At 38.9% G+C, this 13,260-nt stretch overlaps 1 protein-coding gene across 3 annotated transcripts in view; it reads right to left on the bottom strand.

Annotated features, from left to right (window-relative positions):
• Positions 1-13,260, bottom strand: part of PCCA (propionyl-CoA carboxylase subunit alpha) — a 287,919-nt gene that overhangs the window by 49,334 nt on the left and 225,325 nt on the right. For all 3 annotated transcript variants that reach the window (XM_065637581.1, XM_065637596.1, XM_065637588.1), the window contains one exon: positions 12,475-12,528. In XM_065637581.1, the coding sequence (XP_065493653.1) occupies positions 12,475-12,528 (54 nt within the window). The remainder of the gene's footprint in view (positions 1-12,474; positions 12,529-13,260) is intronic.

The following is a 13,260-nucleotide window of genomic DNA, read 5'->3' on the forward strand; positions in this document are numbered from 1 at the left end:
AAGAACAAACCACTGACCCTTCAGATTGTGGAGGGAAATTAATCACACAGCATTGATACTATTTTTCTAATTCTTAGCTTCTCAGTGAACCCTCATGTTATTGAGGCGTGTAAGTGATGCACTTTTTCTCTCTCTAATAATTTACTTACCATCCAAAAGAAAAGTGGCAAACTTAACACACATCTACAAAACCTGCACATTTACTTTTTAGCATTTAACTGTGACATGGTTAGAAAGTGTTTACTGAGGAGCGGGGGGGGGAAACCCACCGTTTTGTATATAGATTCACTTTGCTTGAGACTTTGCCTCTGATATGGTTTCCTGCACAACCTACAGATGTTTCTATTAAAATCATTATTCCTTCAGGGCACTAATAGTAGACTGTTGGAGAGCTCAATTCATCTCTGGTTATAATCTCTTCTTAGCCTTCTCTACAGTTTCCATCATTGCCTTCCAGCTGGATTTTGACAGGTTAAGAGGCACCAACCTGCCAGAGCACTCTTGATCTTCAAACCTCTACAACACTGCCAGTGCATTCTGCTCCATGCCTATGTTTCCACCACAAGCATCCATCCTTTTTCAGATTAGAAGTGGAGCTTCTGACCGCTCCTCAACTGGTGCAGTCATACAAGCTCTCGCAAAGAATGATTATGCCCTTTTTACACTCGGGATTACCGCACACCTGGAATTGCTTGTCCTGATTTTCTCCATCTATATCACTTCTGTGTCACTGCCCTACAAAGCCTTCAGGGACACCCAAGAATTTGCAAAATCACTGAATACATTGTCGAGATGTGGAATTGTGAAGTCCTTAGAGATATTCACAAGTCAGCTGGACACGGCCCTGATCCGACTGCCCTAGTTGACCCTGCTTTGAACGGGCAGGGGGTGTGTGGTCAGTGGGCTTGGAACTTAAAGGGCTCACAGGGCTAAGGGAGGGCTCCCCTGCAGCTCTTTTATAATGAAAAGATAAACCTAGGGAGAAAAAAACAAAATAACACAAAACCCTTACAAAAAAACACGGAACGCCCGAAGACTTGTAACAGAACACTAATGTAAGTATTTTAAAATTCAAACATCTTTGTTTTTCCCCATATGAAGACTGACATCAAAGAAAGTGGTAAGTGGGGGCTGGTTCTAGGGGCATGTGAGGAGAAATCGCTCTGAAGTAGGGAGGAGAAGGAGGTAGCAGTGGAAACAGAGGACATCACCACAGCTTTCCTACCCACAGGGCTTTTCAGCTTCGATGGAATATTCCCACATCCCGCTCAGCGCTGCTGTGTCACATACGCTGAAGCTCTTTGGCACAGGGGCAGTTTGTTTTCACTGTCCTTACAATAGCGCGGGCCTTTCCTTTTCATCCGCAACGCCCTGACCTCCCTTTTCTCCCTCCCTCCCCCCAGTCGAACAATTATCATCAGATGCAGGAAGAGCCTTGTTGTGGTTCTGCCGCTCGTAACACAATTTGCTATGCGAATACTTCCTGCGCACCCTGCCAGCATGGCAGCTCTCCAAGACGTAAGGCTGGTGTTTGGGAGATGGTCACACGAGCATGATACTTCCTACTACAACTTCACCTTCCCTCGCCTTACTACGGGCACGGGGTCTAAGTAGCAAATGGCATGAATGAAACAAAGACTGAGGCTGCCTGTTTGTACCAGTCTGCATGTTTGCAGCAGTGTGGATTGCTGTCCTCCGCATGTAATTTGTAATGTAATTTGCAATGTACTTTACACAGAATTCATGTGAAACTTGAGTTTTATAAAAAGTGAAACAAACTGTCTGTTCCTGCTTGGTAAATACTCCTGTTATTTGCATAGATTGGGGTGTCAAACTCATTTTCACCGGGGGCCACATCAGCTTGGCGGTCGCCTTCGAAGAGCCGGATGTCATTTTTGGACTGTATAAACATAGGAGTAGTTACATTTATACAGTCCCCAAATTACATCTGGCCCTTCGAAGGCGACCGCCAGGCTGATGTGGCCCCCAGTGAAAATGAGTTTGACACCCCTGGCATTGAGCCTCGAACACTGGGAAAAAAACTGCAGAGCTTCAAAATATCAGCTGAAGGCTAATACTATATTGTATATGCAATAAATAAACCGGACCCAGATACTGTAAGATACACAACAGGGGCAAAGGAAAGATTTTTGAGTCCCTTGTGTTCCCTGTCTGTAATACTTCCATGTTAACATCAATAGCTGTACAACTGGCTGATGCATAGCAATTTTTCCATAGTTTATCCTTATGCTTCTCCTAAATGCTCCTTACAGAAAAACATGAAAGTTCATGTCAGACTAACAGTAATACCTCTCTTCTCGACCCATGTATCTCTCCAGCAAAAAAAACCCCACTATGCCTAAAAAAAAACCTGACACAGGAAATGCACAAGAGAAGCAATCTGAGAAAAGATGGAGAAGATAAATATGGCAGAAAAATCAAAGAAAGGCTGACAAGAAAGAAGAAATGAAATATCACAAAAAAAGATTTGACATGACATGCGACCAAATAACGTTAAGGCTTTGGTGATGAACACAGGGAAGACTGAACTTCAAGTATATACTAAGGCAACAAATTCTACCAAAAGAGACAACACAGAAGCAGACCATTTTGAAGACATGGTTGAAGGCATATTCTGGAGTCCATGAGAGGTATCTGGAAAGAGGAACTGAAACCAGTTAAGAGACAAAAGCACAGTTTCAGCTGCGAGAACAAAAAGGTATGGAACACAAGTAAAAGCCAACCGAGCGCATGATGAAGGCACTTGGCTCCCCAACTGCTTCAAAGCCCCTGTGGTGTGTTAAGTGTGACCTCTGACATGGTCTGAGAGTTGGCCTTTCCCTCAGTGATGGTCCTAGCAGTGGAAATAGTTTAGCTCACACACAGCCAAAAATGCAATGAAACAGAAAAGTAAAAAAAAATAAAAAAAAAAAATAAAAAAAATCAGAGTTATTTGATCGGTTTTGCGAATTTAGTTATATATCTTACTGTTTACTCATCTTTTGTCACATTCTGCTGCTTTAACAATGAGAAGACAAAAATTACTAGAGGCAATTTACAGGAATCTCTTTATTCGAACTTAGAGTATAACCCACAGTAATTGTCTGCAGCGTGTGGCAATATTTTCACTATTTAGGACAGGAAGTGAAAAATACCAAACACATCTAAAATTGCATGAGGGATTTGTGCAGACAGAAGGTAATTACACAAAGTGGACTTTGGCCAAGACTCTCAGAATATGAAGCAATCTCCAAACCTTGTGGAAATTACCATGGGATCTTTAACGATAAGTGGGCTAAATCTTCGTTTACATTGTCCTAAAAGAGATACCTTCACTAACAGTACATTGTCCTTTTGCTACACAGATTGACAGTACTATCGTACTCCAAAATGAGACGGCATGTCCAACACTACAGCATACAAGTGGAAAACCAAAACCAACCAAACAAAAAAAACCCAAAGCACAGTAATTTAAAAAATAGACCAGGAGTAGACTTCTCAAGTGTTTCACATGCACAGAATTATTTGCTTCCCCCTCTGTCTAATTTATTTCAGATTAGTAAGAGATCCTTTATTTTAGGTCAGTACTATGACAATGGAAGTATGCCAACGTAACCTTCGTTTTCTTAATTAGCATTTAACAAGAAGTTCATCCTCCTCTAGAAATATTTCCTTCCATAAGGAAGAATAACCTTGAACAGAAGACAAAACTAAGCCAAGGAGAGGAGAAAAATGAAACCAAAGCTCCTGATATATTTACATGCCTTTAAAATATATTTATTTACATACTCTTAAAATGTAAATAAAATATATCTGAGTAAAAAAAAAAAAAAAAAAAACACCTTCATCTCCCAGAAGCAAGCACAGCACTATATCTGTATTCATAACTACTCGGGGGAAAACCAACCACAAAGAAAGTCCCTCTTTTACACATTCTTCCTACCATGGACCATGTGCTCATGTAATTCATTGTTTATCTAGTCTGGAAACAAAAATGCCATGAAAAAGCAATCACAAGGCAGATGGCCAGTTTCACTAATCTGACCCTGTCTCTTCAAAGAAAATCTAGTCAACTGTTACAATAGTGATGCCCCAAATAATCCACCATTCCGATAATACTTAGATTTGCATATTTAGGTTAGAAATGCCCAGCATAGCTGGATTAAGATTTTCCTCCAGTAAAACAATGCTTTGTCATAAATTCTACTCCAGAGACCATGCCAATTCTTAAACCAGACGTGTCCACACACTGAAAACTTGAGTGGAAGCACGTCTGCAAAATGTTCTTACCAACGCTCACCTCTACAGCTGAAACGCGTTTGGAATTTTCCTTTTACTCTACTTAAACCCGACCGTAAAGAATGACAAATGCAAAGATTCTCTCTGTAGCCGCCCCCATGATAACAGATGACAAGATGCAGCACAAGCTTCATCTCTTGCTAATTAAACGAATCAATTAAGAGACTATTGTTGCAACTGTGTAACTGCTGTTCTATAGTGGCAATAACAACCCCACGGGGAGGTCTTTTACTGCATTAAAATGCTGTCCTCCACAACTCCATTTGATATTATTAGAAACAGTTATTTGCGTCTTGCTGTCATATTAGTAGCAAAGGCAAATTATGGAAATATGCAGACCAGAATGGTCCCAGTATGAGATCAGGTTTGGTTTTCAGCCTCCAAGGGAACAATTGCTGAAATTCCAAAGTTCCCTAAAGTTCTTTAATGGAACTGATAAATCTATCAGCACAGCATCCGTTTAGATTCTAGGTAAGGGTCACATATTTGCATACTTTCCTGCTAAGCTGATACAATTCAACTAGATAAATTATCATATTAAGTTTACCCTCCTGAGTTAAACTGATGGAGTTCAAAATTGTTTTCGATGGTTGTCATTAATCGCTGTTACATCCTAAATGCTCGCTTTGAAATCTAATTGTGCTGGTGTACCAAGGGTCATATTAATAGCATTTTTAATGTTAAATCTTTGTAAAACATGTTTATTTTACTGATATTATCACTGAAGTCTAGAAGACTAATGAGAAACAAAGTATATTTATTATCAATAAAAAACTTCATTTAAAATTTGCATTCGGATACTTAAATTAGCTTTACTAACTTCATCATGCCTTTGTTTCATTAAGATCACTGGTTAAGCTTCAAAGCCATATAAATTAATACCTCCTAAACAGTTCCTGGTTATATGCCAAAGTTGTAGCCATCAAAAAGCTGTTTAAAAACATGGGCTACACATGTTTATTACTTGGCAATACACGTCATCTTCAGAGGAAAACACTAGATCATCACTAAGATGATACAGAAGGAAAAAAAGAAAACAAAAAAAGACAAACAAAAACTACCACAAATTATTTGGACAAACAAAGCAACTAATAATTATTACAACATTGGTAAATCTTAGTCTACCAAAGGAAATCAATTGATTTATCCTTGGGTAACCTGTCCACCACTTGTGTTCCAAGTAACAGGCTAATCAATCAAGTCCAGTCCTTGTCTTTATACCATTACTGAGCTCAATAGGAAAGAAACTTGTCAAATGAAGTAAGGAAAATCAGAAATCTTTATTTTTCCATTTGCTTATTTCCGAGGAATAAGTGGCATAATAGTTTATTTTAAGCAGGCTACTACACCACAGATAGAACACATGCTACAGAATCCACCAACATTAAGGACATTCATGGGAATTCTGACCTACTTATGACATCATCACACATTTTTTCTCTGCAAATTAAAACTTTAAATGAAAACAGAAAAGAAAGCCAAGATTAAAAATGAACAAATAAAAAGCAAAACATGAGAATCTAAATGTAATAGGTCATTTCCAGTCTGGTTTTGTAAGAAAGCAAGGCTTGCAATCTAGATTTCTGCCTCTCAGTCCCCATCCCCACCTCATTCCACCTAATGATCCCATTTTACCCACATACACTACTTTAACCTGCTGATCAACTGCAACCAAATTTGAAGAAAACGTAGGTAAGTCCAACTGTCTATAAGCATTGTAGAAACCATAAGTATGTTTTCACAAATCTTCTGAAGAGCATTGGCTGTGTCAAAAAACCAAGAGACCTAAATCCGTGCTCCAGCTGAGGGAAATTTGGGAGTGGCCAGTTGGCCAGCCAGCATGGTCACCACGGCCATCCAAGAAGCACATATGCAGCTTCAGCTTCACCTTGACACCAACATCTCTTGCTCAAGAAGGTCTCATGTAAAGACTATAAGAGGTTGTTCTGTGGAAACTTATGGCACTTCTGGTTTCTTTTAAGTCACGAAAGCAAAATTCAGAAAGAACTCCAATTGCTTTCTTACTTCTCTTTCCAATGGAATCCTGAGCAAGAGTCCCAAAATAATCTAAGTGATTTTAGGACATGGCTTTTTGTAACACCACCATTTCAAAATCTCTCAGGTGCTTTTGAGTTTGCCCCCAATGGACAGCTTTAGTATGTTCACTATACCTTCTCCTTTAAAACATATAAATATATAACAAAACTGAAATAAGAACAGCATATGCAGCTGTGTGGCTGCACCTGATCATCCACATCATGTGTGCTGCAACAATTTTCACTGACCAGTTGCAATAACAGGCCAAATATCACTACTTTCACAAGTGAAATCCTTGTTGCATGAATTACCCACTTTCTGCAGAACGCTGCAGCAGCTCGTAGCCACTCTCAGGATTCTCACCACCCATATTCAAAAGGGACTTGTGGAAGCTTCCAAAAGCAACTGCACGTTTCTCCTAGTGACACCTTCTGTGCTACTGAAATGCTACTGATGATAGCTCTACTACTATAAGCACTGCAGTTCACAATGACTCTGAAGCTAGATGGAAATAAAATAATAATTTAAAAAAAAATCTATACAAGACTAAAATTCCCTTCAGATCAGCAGGGACTCTAATCTTAAGGCTTGTGATAAGGAAGAGGTTAAAAAAAAAAAAGAGAGAGACATTAGCTTGCAAAATAAATACCTACTGAACTATATTTGTTTTCTTGTGGTTAATACTCTACATATTCCAATAAATACAGCCTTTGTAACCTCTGCAGGTTTTCAACCAATGTCTGAAAGTCTGCATAAATCTTCGGTATCTATTTTCAGAAGCGTCACATACAAAAACAAAAGCAGAAAGAAAACCTGTTCAGAACTCCAATGATTTGTAAGAGTGAAATGAAGCAGGTGGTTAAAACATTTGTCATTTGTCATTGTGAGCTAAATCAGACTCATACAGTCAAAGCTTCCATCCTTACTGCTATTTAATTGGTCTTTTTAAGAATGCAGGGAGAAAGAAATAGGAGGAACCTGTCTGGAAGCTGATGAGATTACATACAGACTGAAAAGTCCAAGGATAACTTGTAAGACTCAGCAATGGGACAGAAAGTTGGAAATTTGCTCTTGAAGCAAAAGCAGACAAGTCCTGCCAGGAGGGAGTGGGAATGGGAATCAGCAGCGAGAAGTGAAGTTGGTACACTCACCTGTAGCTCCCAGGGTTACCTTAGATACATAAATGATGAATATGCAATAAGCCAGGAAGCAACAGCAGAAGTTTTGAGGAATGCCTCTGATGTAACGCTCTCCATGTCTGACTAACTTCATTAAAAATATACGTAACTAATAACCCTGGCTGTGTACGAAACATTCTTCTGCCTCCCTATCTGGAAGTAAAGAAAGAACTATCAAAAAGTCATTAATATTGAATGACTACTACTGTTCTAGAACGTATGCCAATTATGCTAAAAAGCACAGCCAGGGCTTGACAGAGACTAGTTTTTCCAAATCCAGTATTCTTAACTTGGAGTTTGCAGATCTGGTTGGGACAGCGATCGCTGAACTATTCTAAACGGGTCTGCAAAAAACCTAAAGAACATCAAGTGTATCGTTAACAGGCTAATAGTAATCATAGAAGAGCATACACCTCCACAGCAAAACTTCAGGTGTTTTGTAAATCAAAGGTGGCAAAAAACACTCCATCAGGAATGAGACTGAAGTAATGGAAAAGTCTCCAGTGAGAAGGCTGAACCAAAAAAAAGGTGCTAGGCAACTCAGAAGCACCTAAAGATGGCTTGATTCTTAGGCCAAAGCAATTCCACTGTTCCACATGGGTTCCTATATTGTGTTTACCACTGAAGGAACATTGTAAAGTAATATACTACACAACATGACTAACATCTGACACATACACATCCTTTCATCCTTCCCCAGAGGAAAGAAGTAATTGGTTTTCTCTATATTGCTTCTCTGACGTTACAGAACAGAAGATCAACAAAATGGCACGAATTATGAGCAAAGGACAGTAAAATTTTCCACTGTGGCTGGGGACTTCTCACTGTCTGGGACTGTCTCTTTTGAGGAAAGCGTTCCACTGGGCAGGCCATCGCTGCCGAGCACAGCCTGCAGCCCAGAGCTGACAATGACGTTATGGATGCAGCAGAGCCGGGCCACTCACCACCTGAGCATATAGACAGTATTTCTTTATTCTAAATTCTACACAGAGGCCGTTACAGTCTAGAATAAGCTTAATGCTTCCATAATAATCTGCAGTTCTCTGCATCCCTGAAGCTTTCTCAGTGCTAAAGGCTGCCTGCCCACACATATTTCATTGCTGAAGTCCAGCTGACACAGGAGTGAATAATCAGCAAATGACTGGGGCCATCAGTGGGCCAGCAAAAAACATTCCTCTCATGTAACACAACAGAAGGCGCAAGGAAGAGACAAGATAGAAACTGGAGGCTCATTAGAAAGAGAGGAATGAAGGGCGCACTTTGGTCCTTTGAAAAGCCTACTCAAACATCCAGGCTTTTGGACTGCACAGGTTGAACCAGAAGCTCTGCTTGGTATTTGTCAATAGATCTTTATGTTTGTTACAAATCTACTTCTGTGAGCTGCCTGCACACAGGAGACAACCCATAAAGGACTGCCTCCTTGTCTCCTAGTAGTGTTGCTTTTGGGCACGGCTTTGGACATCAATCTGAAGCATGGATTACCTTGTTTCCTTCTTCTGTGTACAATATATAGCACTGTAGGATTCCTTGGTGTTACAATAATGCTATTAATAAATATACCAGCTGAACAATTCTAGCTTAAAGTGGCAGAATAGCAGGACTCCATCAGCACATTATAGCTAGTCACGTTCATCAGAGAGGAAAAATGAGTGAAAACTCACATAACATCTCAATTGCAGCAATAACCCATGAGCTGTTCTGAAATAATTTAATTAGGACTCAAAATGTTATCATCCAAAGGAAATTAAACCAAATCAGTGTAGTTTCCTATTCACCAACCATTTCTTAAAGCTAAAAGTATATAAAAGTTGCTTGTTTCTTGGGCATTCTTGTATGTCCTCCAATAGTACGAGTCCTGTATCAGCTCTGAGACTCATAACCCTCTACCAAAAAACAACTCAGAGAAAATAAGCTATCTAATGCCACTACAATTTGAAGAGAAATGCTGAAGTAGCAAAGAATTTCTACTAATGATCAGAAACAAACAGAAATATTATTAAAATCCATGTAGACCCCCAAATGATGCTAACAGTGTGCACCCAAAGCTATGATTTCACTGGGGAAAGCAACATGATTTTTCCTGTGCTCCTCTAAAACAACAGAAATATGCTGCTACACTAATAGAAATATTTGTCCTACTGTCGACACGTCTACCATATGTCATGCAGCAGAATTCATATTAAACTGTTGTCCTTCTGCTGCGAAGTAGTTTTCTTTGTCCTTCACCCAGCTAACCAGGACAGCAAGGATGTTTCTAACAGGGAAGCACACCTTTCGCTTCTCCTCCGAGTGTCAGCTGGCTTGTGTTTTATCAAAAACCAGTCATAGAATTATTTCTACTGTCCAACGTAAAAAAAAACCCAAAAACCAAAACAAAACAAAAAACCCCAAATAAACAAACAAAAAAACCCCAAAAAAACCCATCAAGTGAAGCCATTTATCGAAGCTGATGCCCTCCTGACAAGCCAGGGAGCTGTGGTCCTGATCAGCTGGCTCTAAAGAGACATCATGATGGACGGGTCAGCAGTGCATACGCTCAGTAGCACCACGCTGCCCGCCACCACCGAAATGCCGTCAGCATTTGCCACCATCAAAAGAAACACAGAACGCTCAAAGCTATCCCTAGCGATTTCTCTTACCAAAAAAAGAGCAGAGCAATAATTTCACAAGCTGTTTAATATGTTGATAACAATACACTATGATAATAACCAGCAACCAAGAGTTTCTTGCTGCCAAATATTCTTTTCAAAGGCTACCTTAACTGCACTTCTATATTAGCAAAGTTTTAGTGAGAGATAGGTGATGGTGAGCCCAGAATGTATTTCTAGGAGTTTCATTCAAGGTGATATTTTTTCTTTGACTGAACATTTACATTTGTGGACGTGTACAGATACACATGCAAGTACATACATACAGACTGTGTAGATCTACATGTGTAGACAATTTGTAGAGGCTACCATTGCAAGGAAAACCCATCCTTCCCCCTCCCTATTACCTAAGGTGAGGGTATTAAAATGAGATTTAAAAAGTGCAGAAGGGTGTTAAAGGAGCAAAGGATGAATTAAATAAAGGAAAGGACTTTGGGGAGATGAGAGGGACAGTAGGCCAGAGGAACTGACAGAAACACAGGTGCAGACTCTGGCTTGGATTCTGTGGGAAAACTGGTATCAGAGCAAACCCTGGGAAGCAGACTTCATTACTGCTTCTCCGCCCTGCTCGCTAAAGTTCTCTCTCTGGGTTTGAGCAGCAAGACGTGCATAATTTATGTTAACTAAAAATGGTCGATAGAGTATTACAGGCTTTTCTTTTTAGTCCTCTTGAGAATTTTAGTGGTAATCACATATTCGATGTCCCAAAATAACTAGGATCCAATAAACACACATGATGCAGTTAGTAAAACCTGATAGATATTACAATCCATTAACTGTTTCATCATCAATTTTTTAAAGCTAAAAGCACATCAGTACTGTACCCTCTTTTGTCATCTTTTGCTGTTCCACAAGGCCCAGCACAAGAGTTCTAGCCTGTGAGACTGCAGTGCACTTCTAACATGTGAATACGAAATGTTCTCATAACCAACATCAAATTTAATTTTTAATGCCACTAAACACACACCTAATCAGAATTTTCTCTGCTACAGCACCCACCTAAGGAGATTGATTAAAAAATTTGCAGTATTATCAAGTTGCGTTTGTGTTTATATCCTATCTACCTGGAGTAATTATTTTCTTCTCACACAAAGACTATCAGATCAGGCAGCCAGCAGCAATCTTGGATATGCAGGATGCAACTCCAGAGCTGAAGCATCATTATAAATACAATAGGGCAGAACAAAACTTTTATTTTATGTCTTATTTGTAACTGCTGCTCTGCTTGATATTGAAAAAGACAAATCTATATGCATATACAGATACATTTCTAGAAGCAAAAAATATTAGGGACACTTTTCATCTCTAAAAAACAACATGCAAGGTATTCTTGTCAAGTTCACTCTTACCGTGTTATACCTCCCCAAAAAATGGCTTCATAGGACTTGTAGAAGAACTAATTACAAGTAAGTAGAATTAAAACATTATCATACACAATCTTAATCTACTTTTGTCCAAAACATATAGTGAACAGAAATGTCAGGACTAAATTCTAAAGGGAACATTTCATTCCTGTTAATGTCACTGCAGGGAAACCTGTTGGCAGCAATTAGGACAACTGACTTTAGGGGACACTTGAATTTTATTTCCTTTTCAGAACTATTTTTAGGTGTATAACGAACTTGGAAAGAATCAATGACTGCATTTTAATCATGCAAATGATGGAATTTGATGCTGCTTCAATCACATATATGTTTATAAGCATCCATCGCATAACACAAAACTTTAGTTTCTATATCATACATGATTGCTCAAGATAAGAGCAGACAAAAAAATCTATTTTATTGAGTAAATTCTGACCAATGGCATAAAATCTGATTAGGATTTTAAACGTACTTCCCTCCAACAAACAAAACCTGGGAGAACCACAGAACAGTTTGCACCACTATATAGTCTTTTTATAAGACAGTTACTGATGTGCCTCTGGATGTGAGGGTACATGGTATGGTGAAGCAACAGAGACCAGAAAGTTGAGGTGGTGGGAAGAGTCGATTTGATCTTGATGTGGATCAAACCCGAGTATGTTGCAATAAAATTACAAGTCTACAGCTAGTGGCTCTTAAATGCCTTGTAAATGAAACAGAGGCAGATTTGAGTCGACTGAAATGTGGAATGCAGGTACTGTGTGCCATGCCTTGGAAGTCAGCTTCAGAAATTTGCCTAAATTCAGCTGTTAAGCTCACAATATTTACGCATAATACTAACCTTCAGAAACACAAGCATAAATGCACCGCCCGTGTCATCCACCTATTTTCTATTTAGATTATATTCCTCTACCAACATAACTTTTGACAACAGCTGTACATACTTACCACTGTGCCTAGAAACTGAATGCTTGTATCTCCAGAGGCATTCCGAGAAAGTCGCTGAAAAAAAGAAATGTAAAAACTGATTAGAAGCTTCTCCAGAATTTGAAACCATTCAGGTTTCTTTCTGTCACATCACTGTAAAGTAATCAAAACTAATCAAATGCATAAAACTATACATAAAACAGATAAAAATATAACCACTTCCTTCAAGAATTTCAGTACCAGAAGTTTAATTTGTACTTCAGCTCAGATGGTTTTGGTTGGTTGGTTTTTTTGGTTTGGGTTTTTAGTTTGGTTGGTTGTTGTTTGTTTTCGTGGTGTTTTTTGTTTTGTTTTCCAGTCAACTTAATAAAATCTATTTCTGAAGAACAATGAAAACAAATATGGTCAAGTACAACACAGAACAACCTTGGGCTTGCAGAAAGATGAATGTCATAACAAATGAGGCTTTCGCCACCTCTAAACGTTTGTGATTTTGTATTCCTGTTACTCACATTTAGTATTATCTTCATTCTCTCCTAATGAGAGACATTTTAATCTCTTTTTAAAATGCAAACCTCCAATGATGCTACTTTGAAAGCAGGAAAAAAAAAATGACCTTATGAAATGTCTGGTCACCTACTGTGGTTCAGGAGTTGATTGAAGTTATTAAACAGTCTTCAAATATTACATTGTCAGTAAGCCACAAGACAATGAAAAAGAAAATATGGTATTGATTTAACACAGTGTTATCCGTAATCTAAATATGCAGAACACAAAAAGAATTCTTTCTTCTTGCGAATCGTCTCC

This window comes from Caloenas nicobarica, chromosome 1 (genome assembly GCF_036013445.1).
Source record: "Caloenas nicobarica isolate bCalNic1 chromosome 1, bCalNic1.hap1, whole genome shotgun sequence".
Classification (NCBI taxonomy): domain Eukaryota; kingdom Metazoa; phylum Chordata; class Aves; order Columbiformes; family Columbidae; genus Caloenas; species Caloenas nicobarica.